At 40.5% G+C, this 20,296-nt stretch overlaps 1 protein-coding gene across 4 annotated transcripts in view; it reads right to left on the bottom strand.

Annotated features, from left to right (window-relative positions):
* The window catches only part of pou6f2 (POU class 6 homeobox 2), an 84,832-nt gene that overhangs the window by 4,159 nt on the left and 60,377 nt on the right, over positions 1 to 20,296 (bottom strand). For all 4 annotated transcript variants that reach the window (XM_058639604.1, XM_058639625.1, XM_058639617.1 and 1 more), the window contains 4 exons: positions 18,921 to 19,058; positions 13,448 to 13,657; positions 10,628 to 10,781; positions 5,923 to 6,091 (listed from right to left, as the gene is read on the bottom strand). In XM_058639604.1, coding sequence (XP_058495587.1) covers positions 5,923 to 6,091; positions 10,628 to 10,781; positions 13,448 to 13,657; positions 18,921 to 19,058 — 671 coding nt within the window. The remainder of the gene's footprint in view (positions 1 to 5,922; positions 6,092 to 10,627; positions 10,782 to 13,447; positions 13,658 to 18,920; positions 19,059 to 20,296) is intronic.

Here is a 20,296-nt window from a genome sequence, read left to right as displayed (position 1 = left end):
TAATCTACTGAATTAAATCTTATACTGATGTTTGTGTGAAATATACTGTGCACGTTCAAACGCTAAAACATCTGTCAGCGACAAAAAGTTGGAATCAAATTGTGTGAAGAGGAGATTTTCGGGGAAAATTTATGACAGCAGATTGTTAAGATAAGAGGTTTCTTCCAGGCCTGATTAAATCACTAAGTTAAGTGACTTTGCAGAAGATGAGACAAACAGCGAGTGTGAAGTGTTTTGCTGATGCTTTTAGTGAAATAAATATGACAGCTGTGATGGAGAGACAGCAGAGAGGCGGAGAAAGCTTTGCTCTCTGTGGAACAAACAATGCACGCGAGACGTTTTCCTTTAATGGCTGCTGCAGACAACAACCGCGGCGAGGACGAGATGTCCACGCATGCATGAACTTCCTCTGTTCCTACACCTGGTCGGTGCATCCCTGCTTGTCGACAGGCGCTATTATTTATAACCCCCCCCCCATCTTCCAACTAAACAGCGCAGAGAGGGGAGCCTCATACTGCGGGGAATACATTAGTAAATATGAAGAGTCACCAGAGACAGGACATTTCATGGATCAACAGGAACCACAGATACTAAAATGAGTTGAGAGCTGCTCGGCTGGGCTGCGTGAGTGAGTGTGAGTGTGTGTGTGTGTGTGTGTGCACTCCCTCCTCCACAGTACAGTGCATCAGCAGAAGAAGAGAAATGGCCCTGAATGCATCTCCAGTCTTTCTGTCTCTTCTTAAAAGGACCTGAGGAGATGTGATGCACGTTTAGCCCTGAGTTACAGTTCGCCTGAGGGTTTTAGAGCCTTGAAGCAGAGCTTTGAACAGCCCAGAGAGAAAGAAGAGAGACGTCAGAGGACATAAAGCCCTCAGTATACTATACTATAGATAAATGATCAGATTTACAGAACTGTTCCTGGAGCGTTATTTTTTAGCATCGGCAAAGCAGACGAGAATGTTGAACGTTTGTCCTCCTACTGGGAACAAGGAGACGAGCTGCGGCTGAAGGCCTTAAATTTGAAGAAGCCACTGAAGTGTCTAAGTGACTCATTTTATTGAAAATAAACCCACAGAAGATCATCCAGCATCTGGTACCAAAGAAGCAAACTCTGGTCCGCCTAAGAACATAGGTCTATAGGAAGTGGACTACAACGCAGGGCATTGTGGGTACAACACAACCAAAACATACGTGCGTGTAGAACAATAGGCGGGAGACATGGCTGAGCCCATTGTTGCAGTGTATATGTGTCGTACGTTCACGTAAAACAAAAGTGTCTCGTCTCCTCCTTCTGTAATTCTCGATGCAGCGCCGCCTTAGGCGAGGAGGGGAATACGTTAATCCCAGCTAATTATGATTAAGCGCTGTTAGCATCTGAGTTTGTGTCCCAAGTAACAGTTTTATACTACTGAGTATTTAAAAGTGGGTTCTATTGCCTATTTTTAATAATTCCTCAATCTTTTTCGTTCATTCACTCGTTCGTCCACACCGAGCGACAGCGTAAAATCTATCTAAAAAATGTCCTTGCACGTTATATGACTTCCACTTCCTCATGTCCTGCTCTGTGATACTACACTGATGTGGAACGGACGTGACTTTTCCATTTGTTATCGACAGTTCTGAGTTTCCACGACAAACAAAGAGCCGCACAAACATAGGTGGTCTTACCTCGAGTTACTTCCACGTCCAAAAAATGGTATATATTGTCCTGGTAATATTTTTGTAGTACATTCATTTATATTTTACATTCTTGGTTTTAATCTTTTACTATTACCTTTATGTTTATTCTATATTTCTACTTAGTATACATTTACATAATTTTATTCACAATGAGAAAAATATTCTGTGTATATTCTGGTGTGTTTTCAAATATGAACACTTTAATAAATAATCCCAGTTGTGGATTTAAGTCTTGTGTTGTACTTTAGTGTATTATAGAGTCTAGATACTGTGCGTACATGTCCATAATTTGGCATATATTGCAATATTTATATGAATTAATTATTGGATGAGGGCAACGCTGAAAAATCTATTATCTTAATATGTTTTATGGTGATTTTATTAACTGGGAAACTGAAGAAAAAAAGAGTCTTTTATAAATTCTGCACCTGAAGCATGGAATGAGCTGCAGATGGACTTGAAGATTAGTGAGTTAATCTCAGTTAATAGGAATTAAAGAACTGGAGGCAGATCCCAGAAGATGTCACGGTTTTTAGTTTAATTAATTTTATTTGTTTTGTGTTTGTCTTGGGCGAAAGAGTCTCAATGGGACATTATTTTTTTTTCCCGATTTAATTAAGGATAAATAAAAATAATTACAACTAAAACCATGGTAAGTAGTACTTGGATTAATGGAAATATTTTTTTATTAACTACTAAATGAAATATGTCTTATACTGATGTTTGTACTAAACATCTGTCAAGGACAAAAAGTTGGAATCCAAACAAATTGTTGTGTTGATTTTTTTGTCCACAAACATAATTTCTGCTTATTATTTAACTGAATTTAATCAAATTTCTCAACCTCAATTTCTCAATATGAATATTGGAAATGTAACCTGCTCTTGTGACATAAGTAAATTGGAGTTAATAGGAGATTAAAAATGTGAGACTTTGATAAAGTTTGGCTGTTTTTTAAACAAACTTACCCATAAGAAAATGCACACTTCTTATCAGTTTATTTATGTTTATTTATGCTGAGTCGAAAGTGTCGTCTTGAAGATTAAACTAATGAGCACAGCTATTTCATAATTCTGCTCTGAATTCTAAACAGTGCGACGCATTAAGGGCTAGAGTTATTTATGTTTTCTATCTCTCATCGTTTAATTAAAATGATAGCCAAGATTTGCTCACTGTAATCAAATCATTTAAGTATTTCTTGAACACAAACTAGAGAAAGAAAACAGACTGACAGACTGAAAGGACAGACGGTCACATCATTGGTTTGATGATGGCCCGCGTGTAATGTCCGTGCCTGTTTAGATAAACTAATAAAGTGCCTGGAAACATAGTGAGCAGTGAAAGGAGACGAGATGGAAGCATCTGTCCGTGTCTGTTCTGTGTCTGGAGTCACAGCCGCGGCCTCTGAGCTAATCTGACGTCTCGTGTCTCTTCGTCAAAACGTCACGTCTGCGTTGATGTTAACTAAACTCAACTAAAGCGACGTGAAGTTCCCCCGTCGTGTCCAATGTTTGACAAACAGAAAAAAAATTGTCTTAACTGCATGAAAAGCAGCCCCGCAGAGTGTTTATTTTTTGAAGCTAATGGCCTTTAATGTATATTATAAATATTTGAATTATGCCTGGGTGTAAATATTTCATGTGTGATTTTTTTTTTTTTACATTGAATATTAGTCAGGGCTTGTACGGCAGAAAAAAACGTGGTCTCTCCTGTGCCGTTTCACATTTTATCGGCCCTTTGATGTTGATGTGATGAAATTTTTAAAAGTGTGTGGCAGCGCGGTGTCACTTAAAACAGCAGAGCTCAGGAACATTAAAATTAGAGCAGGAATTTTCCTGAAAAAGTGTGAATACTTGATGCAAAACAGGCCACAGCTGAGTTCATGTCCAAGTAAGACAGAATGTGCTGTTTAAATTTGGAAAGAAAAGGAACAATAGCTTGGATATAATGACCTAAAAAAGTGAATTTAACACATTTTTCTTAAAAAAGGGCTTGACAAGATGAGAGAAAGGGTGATCATGTTTAATTGAGAGGTTTTTATGGCCATGAACCAGAGATTTAAACGGCACAGAGAGGGATAAAAATGGAGAAAATCTATATTTATATACTTCCAAAAAAGTGCTTTGGTGCCATATGAAGACATTTACCTTTTCACAATAAGGTTTAAATAAATAAATAAATGTTCTCAATACGACCAGATACAATAAACCTGTTCAGCTGTTGGATTATGTTGTATAAAATATTTACTGTATATTATATAATTATTGTTTATTTTTGTATTATTGTTTCATTGAAGTATTTGCATTCAAAACGATGAAGATTATATTTGGATTAGTCCAAAAAAGATTCTTATACAGGAAATGCATAAGATACATTTGACTATTTGTCTAAATGTAACCAAAGCTCAAGTTTTTTCTTTTTATTTTGAGGGGAAAAAACTACAGTAATATGTTTGAAAATGTTTAAATGTTGTAAAAAAAAATTCCTTACGATGTAGAATGACTTCCTGCTTTGAGTATAAATGATTGCACTTGTCGTCTTCTTAAATAAAATAATATTCAGACGTGATGTAGCCCAATTATTCTGCCCTGAAAAGGGAAATTTGGCTCATTTAGCGTCTTCATGCGCAATGTTAGTGAAGTGGAACAGCGGGAGCGATGAAACACTGATTGTCTCATGAATATATGATGCACCATTTACGGCTAAACTGTCCTTGTGGCAGCAGTAAAACATGGCAATCTTATTAACAGATCATCACCGTCAACGCTGCCTTCATGTTCCTGCACGGCGAAAAGAGGCAACGGGCCTTAGTAATTATTAAATGCTTTAAGTGCTTCGTGTAATACGCGTGTATGTATTTTGCATAAGTAACACAGCGCTGTCATGTCAGCGGGAGAGAAGGGAGGGAGCGGGAGGAGGACGAGTACAGACATAAGAGCTTTCGTTTGTCGAGGTGGTGATAGTCCATTATGTATCTTAATATCTTAAATTATATCTGTTAACACATAGGATGAAAATAGATGTCAGTTACGAGCACCAGGCGAGTCACTGAGGCCGCACCGCTGTCATTTGACACAATTTTTACAAAATTACACTCTCTTCTCTTGCTTTTGCTCTCTTATTTTTATTAAAGGTGATATATGGAAAAAATGTGTTATATTTATATGCTATAGGGTGACAAATGCTATACGCTTGTGAACCTGAAAAGCCCCAGTACCTCTCTCAAAAACATCTCCATCAGAGGAGAAGTGTTAGAGGAAGTTGAAGACAAACTGCAGCAGACATGATGGTTTGGATATTTTTTCTGGACGGTGAAGAAACACGGGGAACTTTGGCCCAAGTCAGCTCATGGCGCAGTTCTAGCACTACTCGGCTCAACTCTACTCAGTTTGTGATGACATTCACTGACCAATCAGTGGCTGGCAGTCTGGAGACGTCACAATTTAGTGTCAGCTCAGCTCGCTTGGAACCTCACCAGAGAAGGTACTAAAAAAAGCACCAGGTACTATCACTAATGGAAAAGCAAAAAAAAAACAAGTAGAGTCGAGCCGAGTCGTGCTAGAACTGTAAAGTGGAAAAGCGCCATAACACTCCGTACTTGTCATACTCTGTCACTGAATATTCAATGTATATAATGTAGTTAAGGCCTTGTTGCCTCCTCTCATCATGTGATGATTCCCCACTGCTGCTCTAAAGTAGACAATACTTTTACTTTACATTTCAGCCTATTGCTTACATGCTTACATTTACCAAATAGGTTTGTTACAGACCAAAACTAAGGTCAAAGTTCTCAGTTCTTATTTCAATTTTCGTTTGTTTGAGGGTGGCAATATGGATGAATAATCCCCTGCCACCTTTTAGGAAACCAAGGCCTGTTTTATTTTGAAATGAGTTTTCTGTGGGAACACACAAGCCAGGCGTATTAAGTGCATCTCTTTATGTATGTTTGAAAATCTTTCAGCCAAACTCCTGCAGTAAATTTGAGTTGGGATAGGAGGAGTAACCATTTTAAATTTTACATATATCACCTTTAAAATATGTGACCTCTGCAGTATGGCCAACATGTGATTCCTCACACAGTGTTATCACAGCCTGTGCTTAGTGAAACACTGGGTTTTTGGATCACATCCGATTTTATGATTTTCTTTTTCTGGCCAGTTTGGGACTGATACTGAATATCGTATCGGCTCATCCGTATTTAGTAAAAAGGAGGTATTTATTGTGTCATGTTCTCATCCTTACCTGCAGATGGCAGACTGACTGTAGGCCGGCCCCTCGGCGGCGCTGAGCGCCTGGCCCACCTGAGTCTGTGTCAGGCCCAGAGACAGCCGGCGGATCTTGAATGCTTTGGCGAATTCACGGATCTCCTCCAGGTTGACCCCGTCCACCTCGCTGGGGGCGGTCTGCGGGTCTGCAACACAACGCGCACCATGTCTCATTTTATTAAACTTGTGCTCCTTATTTTCCAGAGTGAATGGAACAAACATTCAGACACATGCGATCAACATCGCCTCTAAACAAGTCTACAAAAAAAGAGTTCTGCTCTGGGTCAGAACGTATCTCTGCCCTCACGATGTAAACTATGTGTATCTGAGAGACGCTGTGTAGAATGAATTTATCTGGGGTTTGAATACAGGTATTTCATGGCTCTGCTTTGCCAGTATGAATCTTTAATTCCACACACAAAAGCATATGGACAAAACCCCATGACATGCATTTATTAAAATTCAATAGACGAATAGATCTGGAGCGGACAGACAGACGGACTGCAGTCTTATGGTTTTCTGTGTATATACCTTCATATTCTGAAGGAATAAGAAATGTATAAAGGCATTATTTCATCCATCTGACCCTGACTGAAGACAGTTCAGGCCTTTAAACCAGCACAAAAACAAGACCCTGCTCCAGACGTCTCACACAAAGAGAGAGCAGTTTGTGAATCGCCGCGTTTGAGCAGATGTGGAAAAACTTCAGCCGAGCATTTTGAAGAATTTCCCAACTAATAAAAAGTGATTTCACATTGTACATCAATGTCAGGTGCCCCGGCATCCTGCTTACTAAAGCAAAGTTTGTGCCTCTGAATTATTCATCTTGGTCATTATCAATGAATTATTAAAGGAATCCTCCAAGCGTATTTAAGCAAAAATCTATGGAGCTGCCATCTCGTTGTGCCTCATAAATGACGTGTAGCGTACGCGGCGTGCTCTAGACGTGTGAACACTTGGAAGACGAGGGACTTTAGAGGCTCCCAGCCGCCTCAGATGGAAGAGCTGAGCACTCACAGCTTCGGGTCCCATCATCTCCACATTGATGAGCATCTCTTCATCATTCCCAGTGGAGGCTATTTACTTAGAGGTTACTCAGAAAGACTAATGGTTGTCTGGAGCAGCAGATCTGAACTGGTGCAGCCACTGGATTTGTGTTTTTCTTGAGACATCAAGTCACAAACCAAATACGATTTAAGATTTAAACCTCGTCTAATTTACTTTGCGGTAATGCGACTGGTGACGTAAAGCTTCTGCTTTCAAAACGCCCCACAAACAGTGCAATTACACATTGAAGGCTTTAAAAAAACAATGGAGACAATTGTTGCTGCTTGTCTTCACGCACAGCAACTGATCATTAATAAGATTAATAATTACAGCAGCGCGATAACATGTTAAACACCCACCGTTTTTGCTCAAAAGGGAAATGAGGAATAATAAATTACAGGCTGCAAACAGGCACACAATGCCGTCTTTATCGCCCGTTTGTTTTATGTCTTTGTTTTCATAATGCATCTGAACATGATGCATGAATGTGTAGCTGCAGTAGGAACATGATGTGTCCTTTAACATCATTAAACATCATCAAATCAGCTTTCACTTTTTTACCTGTTGTGGCTAGAGAATAACATTATTAGGTAACACTTTATAGTACAGTAACAACAGGGTGAAAGTATGATAATATCTTATTTCCAGCTTGGTAATAACACTGGTCATAAAACCATGTTAAGTCTAGGGTACTATCAAGGAAGTAGCTTAATAATAATAATGAGAATAAAAGCATAGGCTATAATCAGAGTAATGACTTAATGTGAAAATATTAGTGACTACAATTGTTATTGTTGAAAATTCAGTTGTTATGCCCCACACACATTACCAAGCTATTTCTAGTTAATTACAACAGAAAGTCAACCACACAGCGCAAATACACTATAACCATAAATTACATGCCGTTAAGGGTTTTTAAACTGTTCTGTTTCACTCTCACTGCTCTTGTACTGTTGTTTCAGACAAAAAAAACGCTCTAAAAAACCCAGTTTACACTGCGTGCTCAGCACCAAACAGCAGACACTCAGTCTGCTGACAGTCAGTCAGAGACTGGCTGCTGAGCACAGTGAAGCATTTAGCAGCTAAACAGTCAGCTATTCCCCTCAGGGGCTGGTGGAGCCCAAACACCGAGCAAGAAGGGGGCAAATACTGGGCTTAATTTCAGTTAAAAGTTAGAATAATTATTATTATTATTATTATTATTATTGTTAATGTTAATGTAAAAGGTAAAAGGTAAAAGGTAAAAGGCAAAAAGCAAAAGGCATAGAAATTTTCATCTGAGAGAGAAAAATTGTAAATATTTTGTGGTTATACAGGAATGAGATCAAATTGCAGTACAAGCCTGATTCTGCTCGGTGATAACCAATATAGACATATTATAGTATATAGCAGAGGTCTCAAACTCGTGGCCCGTGGTCCACACGCGACACGCCCCTTAAAGGATTAATTTCCCACTGGAAAGATGAATGTTTATTAAAACTGGGTCATTGATGTAGTAGAAATGTGAAATAATATTTGAAGCAAGTGCCATCTTGGCCGAGAAAGGCATAAAAATGTATTTTTGGCTCATGTCGATGAACAACAACAACTCCCAGACTGCACTGTGCTCACTGCCCATCGAGGCAGAGCCATAGGCCACACATATAAACGTATGTATATATAAATAAATTTTTATTGTAAATTAGACATCGTTCCAAATCAACACAAACGCTTTTATTTTGGAATTCTGTTAAATACCATCAGGAAATGTCGTTCCTATATCATGATATAATTTTAAGCTCATATTGCCCACCCCCAACTGAACAGATGCCTTTTTCCCCACACATTTTTTTTCACTTGACTGGCCCCCTACTGACCAGACAAGACTGGTCATTTGAGTTTGAGACCCGTGGTATAATGCAAATGAGAGACAAAAATGCATGCTTGGTTAATTTTCTGAAAAAATATTTTGATGAAAAAATATGTACATAAATATAACTAAATATTAAACATACTGCTGGGATTTGTTGTTGTTATGGATGTGTGCCAAAATCAATAAGTTAATAAAACTCAAAAAGACATTTTGCATAGTGTACCTCACTCACTCCGTTTCAGATTAATTGTTTTTGATTAATCTGTATTCCCAGTATGAGAGAGCGAGAAAGAGTTTATGCTGACGATCTGAGAAATGCAGCCAGGACTCCATGCAAAAACAATCTGAAGTTGGGTTAATAATCAAAAGCAACCATGAAAAGAAGCTGATTATGTTAAGCGTGTTCATAAATTCCATGTGAAACAATGAAAGCTTCACTTGCGGTTCAGATACATTCACAGTTTCACATTCTGATCATTTAGAGCAGAGGCAGATTTAGTGATTCTGGGCTGCAGGCGAAGTAGTGCAAAGAAAAAAAAGTCGATAATATTGATTTGTTCAAAAATGTTGCTGTTGCCGTGATAAATTGTATATTTTACCCATTTTACATTTCAATAACCACATTATAATTTGTATCATGCAGTTGATAACAAAATAAAGCAACGTATAATCCTGTATGTTTTTGTATTTTTCTCTTTTTTTCCTTCTTCTTAAAAATGATATAAAAAAGCAGTGCGAGAAAGTGGATTGATAAACAATGCTGGTAAGAGCAGCACTGTTAAGATCTTAATAATACTCTTCCTGTCTCTTTGCTTTCCATAAAAGTGGCAGACACTCTCAGCGCTTTTTAATCTGTTTCTGGCACTTTTGTGGCCGGTGAATGTAATGACATTTTATCATCTGCAGACGACTGATTCTGTCATGGGATTTTTGCTTTGCATTTATTTGCTGTAAGTGACACTGAGAGGAAGTGATATCGCTCACACTCAGCATAAAGCATTAATCCTATTTACCCCAGAAGCGCGCCACGATGATTTCGTGCGGCGCTCAAAAATGGTTTATGAGATATTTTCTGAGCTACAAGTAAACATAAACTAAACACAATGTCTACAACAAGTTGATCAATGGCGACTTTTTTTTTATTTTATTTTATTAAATTCAGCAGGACTCTTGCTGCCTTTAAAATGAGTTTACATGTAGTTTAGCGGAATCGACTCTGACAAATGAAATTTATCTGACTAAAAGAGAGTTTTTAAAGGCTGGAGCCACATGCTGACAGGCTGTGGCCTGGTGATTTATAAGTCTCTGCCAAAGGCCCACGCATTGGGAGAATGAAACTTATGTTCATTACACATCACACACGCCACTTTGGATCGTCTAATAAACCAAAGAAATGACAGTCAGGGAAAATAAAACAATCGCAGGAGGCAGGGATCAGTCAGAAGCTGTCCACACCGAGAGTAATGTCGCTGCTCAGTCCACCAGGTTGGATCTGCAGCCAAGAAAGCTGGTTTAAATTTTTTTTTACCGCTATCTTATAACAGTATGTATTTCCAGAAACTGTGTTGTCTTGATAACATTAATGTATAAAAGATAGATTTTCATGTGTCAAAAGTGTCAAAGTGGCGTCTCCATTCTAGAAGTGACTGAGCAAAACCAGCGTCCTGTCCCTTTAATGCACAGTATCCACTATGTCATACAACAACAATAGAAGGGAAATTGTTCTTCACTCTATGTATTTGAAGGCATGTTGTGTTTTTTGTGCGCTCTGTCGGACACTTACTGCTGACTAGCTGCCCCACGCTGAGAGCTGAGGAAGAGGAGGAGGTGGAGGAGGAGGAAGAGGCCTGGTGGAGAGGACTCTGTCTGTGTGGCATGTGGAGCAGGTTTGGCTGAGACGATGCAGGTCCTGTCTGACTCTGCTGAGCCTGAGGCAGCTGGACACACACACACACACACACAGAGCTGAAACAACATATCGACAGTGGGCAGCACAGAACAATATCCACTAATCCCTCTGCACATCATCATAATAACCATCATTTGTTGCAATCATGCCATTATGGTGATTAGGCTGTAACATTTAATCTAATCAACATCTCTTAAATTAGCCACTTCAAGGCCAAATATAATGAGATTTTCCTTGTATGTAATGACAAATAGATGTCAATTACTAGCATTTGGACTCACAGTGTCAGTAGTCTGCTCACTACACTAATACTGTGGTTTTACAGTCGCACCAGATGTTGAGAAGCTACAAGAAAAGTGGGTGTCGCCTCGGCTCAGCGACATCTTTGAGCTTCATAAGTGCTTTTCTGCAGAAATAAACTGTTTTAACAGAAGAAGGAACAGCTCATGACAATTAGAGTCATCTGTCTTGTGGCTGCGCGGATGCTCATAATCTGAAACATGTGGACACAGCAGTCCCCATATCAAACATAATTCACGATCCACTGGCTGCACGCCCTGATGGCGAGAAAACAACACATTTTCATGTTTTATGCACATGTGCTGTGCTTTTACAAGATCTCCTCTCCTCTCTCTTTCTCTCTTCTTCTTTTTTTGCTAATAATTATTTTCTCTGTGGCATGTGTTTGTTTGGATGGTGGGGGTTGTCAAGAGCGATGCACACACTGTCAGGACTGTTGACAGGCTCGGAGAATTATCTAGCTTCACTGGAAATATTCGAGACTGCAAGCTCTGACAACCGTAAATTATGCCCGCGGAACAATGTGTACATGCGGTTCTTTGAAGTGGAGACAAAAGCATAAACATTATTACAAATGCATTAATTCATTCAAGAGTGTGAGCTGGGGATTCGGGGATCCACAATTAGGTGTCCATCTGCTGTGAGTTGGTCCATTTGACACGGTACACGCCGTCATTGTGAACTTTTACCCTGTAATTCTGCACTGACATCGTCATTATCAAGTCAATAAGACTTTCATTGTTAGGTGCATGCATGTTGCGCCACACTCAAATCTTCCAACTGGGAGGAGAGAGAGCAATGTTTAATTCGCCAGTGTGAGCTTAAAATCTATCGTGTGCAACGGAACAACCTTCCTTTGAATCAAAACAAAATACTTGTGGGTTCAGGTCACAGAGGACAAATCATAAGGCTGGAGAGTTTGATTGAGGAAGGAGAGGAGGAAGAGGGAGGGAGGGAGTGCGAGGTAGTAAGAGGTGAAGAACAGAGGCAGGAGTGTCTGAGTTTTAAGGAGGGGGTGATGAAAAGTGTTGATTTGGTTTTCTTTCTTTTTTTTTAGAGACTCAGACACACACACACACACACACACATAAGAGCATTTCAGGATTTCAAGTGAGAGAAATATGAGGTTTTTATCGTAAACAGATCTAACGGAGCGGAAACATTTAAACACACGTCTAGTCCAAACTGTGTTCAACACTTAAAAACAGCTCTTGTGGCGTCGGGATTATGCTGCGTTCACCTCAGACATGACGTGTAAAGTAAAAGCAACATTTCAATAATCCTGCAAAGACTGTAAAATCGGTGTAATTTGTTGGCTCTGGGCAGGTGAAACATTTGCGTGATGCAAGGTTGTGAAAGTTAATTACACCTCGATCAAAGGACTGTGAATAGAGACAGGTTACCCGTGTTTATGGAGGTGCTGATCGAAAGCGGAACGTTTTCAGTAGCCTTGTTGGGATGAGGTCTATCGGCCTGAGTTACAGGCATCAAATGAAACACTATTCGTTCACTTTGAATGGAGTGGTGGCAAGTGTTGCTGCACTGCATTATGGGTCCGTTTTTTACTTTGTTTTGTGAGCGGCAGAAGTTGGGAAATGTTTAACTCATGCAAATGTTTAACTCAAGCATCAGCAAGTCGCTGCCATTACAAGGCTCATATGAGGCTCTCGGACAACACTCCATCTCCCCGTTACTGATGTTTTTATTGGATAAAGTTCACCGAACAGTGGTGGACACTCTCCAACTATTTTAAGAATCACTTAATCTGATTAAGTGTTTGTTTTAATAATTAGACTTTTGAGAACATCATCATTTCCAGGTTTGGTAAACAACGATCAACATTTTTTTTTTTTTTTTCACATTTTCTGACATTTTACAGACCAAACAAGTATTTGATTAATCGAGAAAATAATCGCTAGATGAATAGATTATGAAAACAATCAGTTAAGTGATATATCTCTAAACGAGCTGCTTCCGCCCCGTTTAACATAGTGAACATGCATATTTCTGTGCAATATTGTTGTCATTTGTGTTTCTCTGAGTTATACAATTAATCTAACCTCCATAATTCCACAGGCCTTTATTGTAAAGGCTGCATCAACTTCCACTGTTATAGTTAAATCCTCTATTATATTAGGGAGAGGCGCTGAATTTAAAACTGATGGAAACATTTCCAGATCAACTAGGCATCTAGTGAATGAAACTTTATTTAAAAGGTGCGTATGTGCATCGATAAAAGAGGATTTTGTGGAATAACTACTAAACGTTGTTTTCGGTGACACAGGCCAGAATGAGGTCAGGGTAGTGGTTGGAGAACACATATGCATAATGGTCTTCTATATCTTTCCTTCATATTGTTTGTATTGAGTGCTTGTGCATCCGAATATATGTTACCTGCTGTCCAGGCTTGATTGGTGACAGTGTGATTCCCTGGGTGTTGATGACAGGCAGGATCTGATTGCCGATCACCGTGGCGATGATCTGGCCTTGAGCGTTGGTCAGAAGCTGAGGTGTAATTGGCTGTACCTGCAGTGCTGGGTTGCCACCCCCTGATTGGCTGGAGGGCCCTGCAGAGTTGGGCATCAGTGGGATTGTTCCAATTATCTACAAAGGGGGTAGAGAGGAGATGAAATCAGCTGGGTGGTTTTAAAAAGACGAAGGAGCAGAGAGGATGGACGCCACTGGTAGTAGCAGGCTTAATGATCTCTGCAGCTGTGAGTGTCTTTCTGAGGTGGCCTTTGTTTTGGATGTGATAAAAAACACAAAGCTTGAGCTGGTCATTCCGCCGTGTTATCAGGCTAATCAGAGTGCTTCTGCTTTTTAATCAGTGTTAATGTGATGGAGAAACATGAAGAAGCATTCACTGAACATCTGTCACTGAGATGGTTTTACAGGAAAGAGCAAGAGAAGCTAAAGCAGACTGTTGGGAGCACACTGCAAAGGTCAGTGCTGAATACCTGTGTGTGTGATGGTGCACACCACTGACTGTATTATCCATCACCAGGCCAAGACCGGGATGAGAGTGTGTGCGACTGTGTTTGTGCTTGTGTGTCTTTGTCTGTCTCTGGTAAGAAGGACTGAGGCAGCTGAGACACAGAGCTCCCCACTTCACCCTTCTCTCCCTCTCACACGCACAGACAGAAAGGACAGCAGGGAAAAAAGGACAATAAGAGGGAGAAAAGAGGTGCATCAGAGAGTAGGACAGAACCCTGTGTTTCTAATTCAACTCTCAGGGTCCCCAGGGTACTTCACCCCCCCTCCTCCACGCCTCCTATCCCCTGCTCTTTCCCCTCTGTCACTGTAATCAGGAAGAGCAGATCAAAGGGGGCGGCAGAGAGTCACTGCAGCGTTTTAGCTCTCAGAACTGCCAGAGTGTGGCCAAGAGTAGCGCTTTAGGGGAGACTTTGTGCCTCTTCACTATGATGAAGGTTAATGTCATCTGGGGACCAGTTCTGGGCAGCTCCTGAGCGCCTGCTACTCCGTTACCCCCCTGTGGACAGCGTTAATATGACCGTTCACACCCGATATTAAAATGCTTCTACTCCTCCTCACCCTTTATCCAAATACACACTGATCACACAAAATAATATTTTTTCTGTCTGTACCTACATTATAAGGAGCACTACTCGCGCGGCTGTAATATTAAATGAGATTTAAAACATTAGACAAAATGAAACTGTGTTGACCAGAGTTAACACTGTGGCAGTTGCGGCAAACAAATATGAGGCCACGTGTCCTACAACCCACCTCCAAATGTTGTTTCTGTGAACAGATCTGAGGACACAATTCGGAGGGATTTTAAATCTTTACTTCAGAATGGATGTTGCTACCAGGTTTGACTGGGGGTCTTTAAGTCTGCTCTAAGTTTATATTTTATTCCATGCTTCAAAATAAGGCGACACAAAGCTACAAACAGCTTTCACATATCATTAACTTGGCCTTCTCTGCCTCTGCAGTCTCTATCGCCACCACTTAAGTGTCTCAGTGTGTGGTCCACCTCCTCCTCCCCCCCCCCCCCCCCATCACTTTGACATAATAAGGAAGGATCAGTGAGAGAAAGGTGGGCCGACAATATGTAATTCATCCCTGCCACGGCTCATTTGCTTACGTTGCTTCGCATTAGGGGAGAGATAATTTATCTCTCTCTCTGCGCCGGCTTTACAAATTCCCCTGTAATGCTCTCCTGCCACTTAGCATATTTTATTGCCCTGTCTGACGCTCGTGTCTCCAGAGTCCCACTGATCCCGCTTTGCATGCCACAGTGGCAGAGAACATGTTCCGCTCAATTATTCATCATCATTGGACTAAGTGGTTGTTCTATAAGCATAATAAAAGAGCAGGCAAATGACAGCTTAGCTCCTCATCCTGCTAAGCAATGCTTCTGCATCTGACGATCTCCGACAGATGTTTCAGCGCAGAGACTATACACACTGAAGACTTTGTTATAGAATTTAGAATTCAGCAGGCAGTGGCGGAGTGTAGAGAGAGAGGAGGCATTATTCATTAAAACAATTCTTGAGTTTTTGTTTCAGCCTCAGCATTTGGTGTCCATCAGGACCATGGACAGCGTTTGAAAGTATTACAGAATAATCAGTCACGGTCTGAGGGTGGCTTACTTTTTCTTCACATTTTGTCCACATTTTAAAGGACAAGTCCATAATATACATGATAGAAAATGTTTGATATGTAAAATAATTGGTTAAAGCCTGTTTGCATTCCCTAAATAATAATAAAAAAAAAAGTAAAATCCGAAACAATCCAAAAATCACATGCTTCATTATACACAGACGGAACCAATGTAAATAAAAATCAGCAACAGCATTTTAGCTGAGTCATGTTGTGGGCTGCTAATTTCATCATTATGGGAGAATAACATTTGTTATACAGTTGGAGAATTATGTCTTTGAATGGCACAAATGTCTAAAATGACTACCGGACTCTTTTCGGTATTGGAAGATACTCGAGTTTGTGACGTCGGTATTGGGCACAAGGTGTTTCAGAAATAGCTGTAAAAATGATCAGAGATATTACATTATGCACGAATGTTCCCTTGTGTGTCATGGTTTTATCATCTTTAAAAAGTAGATACCCATTTAAAAGGTTTGGATAACACTCTTCTACAGTATGTCTTGGCTTGATTAAATACTGACAAAAAAAGTGTTGGTTTAATGAGGTACAACAACACAGACTTATGTGGTGTATAAATGTCATATTTTTCCCGAAAATATATAAAGGCAGTCCTTTTCCTCAGGTTTAATGAGATTCCATCTCTGCTTTTAAACCTGCAGAACAACCAGAGGGGAATTCACTAAGCGTACATGCAGACATTAAACACTTGTCAGAAATACTTGTGTGGACTTTCATCGCGTTTGTATGGCGTCTAAGTTTCATGCTTCTCTCCATCAAGCAGAACTCATTAAGATTATGCTGCTCTTGTTTCCACAGAAATGTCATCTCATCTCTGCAGCCGGGGGCAATCTGTTTCTTTAGCCATGGTCGCCAGGCAATATCTCTGCCCAGTTTTGTCTCGTCCGCTGTTCATAGCGTTGAATTGAGACCCAAGAGGGAAAAAAAACAGTTAGGGAAGTTTTGACTTCTGTCAACACAAACGTCCAAAAAGATTCAGAGCGAATCCGAGACTGAAACAGCAGATTCAAAGTAGTTATCATACAGAACTTGACGGGTATTTTCTCACATGTATAACATAGAGTGCATGAGTGCACCAAATGGCAAAATTATTCTGCAAAAGTCCTGAATATGGATTAAAAAAAAAAAACATTTGTCATAGTTGCAGTGCCTCAAATGAAAAAAAGCTTTTAGAGTTTTAGCCTGACCAAACAAGCAGCCCGGCTAGTTGTAGAGCATTGACAGTTTAATTGATAATGAAAATAATCAATAGTTGCAACCATAGAGTAGATTTACAACTACACAGTCAATAGCCCTTTATCCTGTAGTTGCACTTGATCTAAAGCCTGGAAGCTCCCATCGATACACAGTGCACACACTGGTGTTGTGTCTCAGCTTCATCTTCTTTACAGGCTAACTTGCTTTGCAGGTTAACAGAGCATGTGTTCCTTACCTGTTGTTATGTGCATTAGTTCCACCATTGTTTAGCCAGGAGGCTCAAGGCCTCACCAAAGCCTCGGTGTACTGGGAGTGAAGTGGATGGATAGCACAGAGGCAGGAGGGGGGTTTTCATACATAACGCATGAAAATGAAACTGGGACCATTTCGGGGAGAGGGTTACACTTTCCATCATGGAACATAACAATAGCCCTTAATGTCCCAATTTTCTAGCCAAGTTTTGTACTTACAGATTAAGCTGCAAGAAAAAAAAAGAAGGGAGAAATTGTTCCGAACAGAAAATGCCACAGATTCATCAAGGGAAAAGAAATGTAAAGAGAGAGAGTCAGACTTAAAAATATTCTGGCTTTTAGTCACAGCCTTAATCACTGTTGTAGAGGCAGCGAGAATAAAAGAGCTTCATTGATTCTCCTTGGAGAATAAAAAGGCTGGGGCCAATATAATTAAGGCTTAAAATCACATTGAACTCTAAATGTCCGTCAAACCTGGCACTTTTCAAGGTCCCCGTGAGCTCTGGCTTATGAAAACGTCTTCTGACAGAATTGTAAAAGAAAAACGGGAGGTGAAAAGACACTAGGCTACATTAAATTCAAGGAAAAATAAGCGGTTATAAAGGTTGTACAACAAATACCAACTGAATACTACTATGAACTGATAAAAGCTGCTGCCCTGTCTCATGTTTTGTAGCTTTTCTATGGGGAAAGAAGTTCTTGGAGCATGAGTGGTGGACCTCTAGCCTTGTTTGAGGTAGCTTGTAAAATCTCCTCTGTTTTGGGGGGTGGGGGGGGTGGGGCAGGACTCTCTGATAGTGTGGTGCACGTTTCAGAGGCCTCCATCTGAATAATGCTGTGGAATAATGAGGTGGGGAGCAAAGGCTGTAGCCCAGGGCTTTGACCGCGTCTGTGACCTGATTATGTCAGGGAGTGTCAGCCGCCAAGACACTACAAAAGCACAGAGCATCCCATCAAGTCCATATCCACAGTGATCTGTCCCCAGCGCTCCAGGCACCTTGCGAGCCAGGGAAGTCCATACTGTCTCATTAGCGACGTTTAACATCAAGCGCTCACACACAGACCAACACACAGTGAAGCCTGGTATCACTGGTGGTCCTGCAATGCAACTGTGGGAGGTTAAATGTCAAGTATGAAACTCAAAATGAACTGTTTTTACATGTTTGTTTTTTGTCTTTAGTTCTCAAAAATAGCACCGTCACTTTCAAGTGTTACGAAGACTGTGCAAGTGAAGATGAACGAGGGTTAAAGTATATAACTCCGAGTGGCATAAAAGGGCACACTGTCCATACAATATTCCTTTAATATGTGCTGTGTGCACCTGCGATAAGATGATTCATTAGATAGGGCCTCACAATGACAAGCATCATCGTTCAAGCCTCTGGCTACTGATGGAACAATTCTGCAGCCACCCTGTAAATATGACAAGGTCAGCGTTTTACAGCGTCGGGAACAGAAAGAGAGGCTTTGTTTATTCCCAAAAAGCTTAATATATGGTCGAGTGGCTACTAAGACCAGAGACAAACAGCTTTAGGACAACACAAGAGGGCCAACACTGGAAATCTATGTGGAAAGATCAGGAATACTATACAAAGTTTCATTTGGAGCCTCACATTCATACATGATAGATGGTCCAGGAACATATTTTTCAGAACAATTACCAATTCAACTCTTTATTTTTGCTCAGTTGTACTCAATCAGCTGTATCATTGATCCTTCCTCGAAGTCTTTGCTTCCATTTTGTAGGTTAGCATCGAGCGTAAAGGACTCACCTGTCCTTGTGCATTGGTGACCAGCTGCCCGGTGGCTCCTTGCAGGTTTGACAAGGTGTTGCCAAACACCTGAGAACCAGCGATTGAACCCATGGCTGCTGCTGCTGCTACTGCTGCCTGGCTGGCCAGAGGATTCAGCTGCAGAGGGGAACATGAAACCACTCATCAAAACTGCATCTGTTAATGTCGTCACTGCAGATGTTTATTAGTGGAATAAATGCTAATTCCATAAAACAAAACATGTTCAGTTGAAGAGGAGAGGTCACTTTGTTGCCAAGGTCAGAAAAGGTCAAACACTGTGCAGTCTGTATACCCTCGTGGTGAGGGCTATGCAGTCCATCATACAGCTCCCAGTGGTCCTTGCTGCTGAACCCAGTGGGAGGATCGAGGGTAGGGAGGAGCAGTGAGAACGGGTGGGTGGCTGTGAATAAGTGGCCATTTTACCACTCTAAGTGCTTCCTCTGGCCCACGGGGCTCCCCACGGGCCGAGCCGAGTCTTTCCACCCGCAGCAACAGCCCAACAGCATCCTGCTCTCACAATACAGGCCAGCAGTGTGGGCCATGCATCACTGTATCGTCAACTGCTTCAATACGCTTCGACTAAGAATTCCTCCTGCGTCATAATGCACAAGCACACGGTTTCTTTTTTTAAGGGAGAGGAGGGTTAAATGACTATCTTTTGCTGCTGCTGCTGTAATGGACTCATCTGCTCTGGCCTGTGGTCGTGAAAAGAGGCTCCTTGCATCGGGGAGAGGTTGCGGAGGCCTGCCACATCGCCAAGATTACCCATATAAATCAAGCTAACCACTTATTAGTGGCCTGAAAATGCACTGCTGATTTGGTTGTAGTGCAGCAGAGCAAAGTCTTATTAGGTTGAGTAAGTAGATCAAAGACCAAGAAAAGATAGGAGACCTCCCAATTACTCAGAAGAATAGAGAAATGATAGAAACGCTGCTTAAAAGCAGGCGCCCTGTTCCCTGCTGCTAATGCTGGCTGGCTACTGCTGAAATAATAAAAGAAAAAACAGACTCTTATATTTATGAGTTAAAACAATATAAATTACACTTACATTACAGTACAGTAATGAGGGATGTCATTTTATGATAATAGCATCTTAGTTCCATAGAAATCTCAGACTAATAATAGCCTGGTAAAAACAATGGAAATGTGTCCAGAAAATAAATTACAACTTTATAATATGGTATTTATTAATATATTTTAATGTTAAGGTATGACACTGACACTAGCCTTTAGTTATTCTCATTACTTGGATAAAACTTACAGTTAGTAAAATGATCTCCTTATAACCACTCCTGTGCTTATCTAGCTAGAAAATGCATTAGAAATAAGATGTTATTACCATAATAGTAATACCA

This window comes from Solea solea, chromosome 1 (assembly GCF_958295425.1).
Source record: "Solea solea chromosome 1, fSolSol10.1, whole genome shotgun sequence".
NCBI classification, from domain to species: domain Eukaryota; kingdom Metazoa; phylum Chordata; class Actinopteri; order Pleuronectiformes; family Soleidae; genus Solea; species Solea solea.
This window is presented reverse-complemented; position numbering and strand designations above follow the sequence as displayed.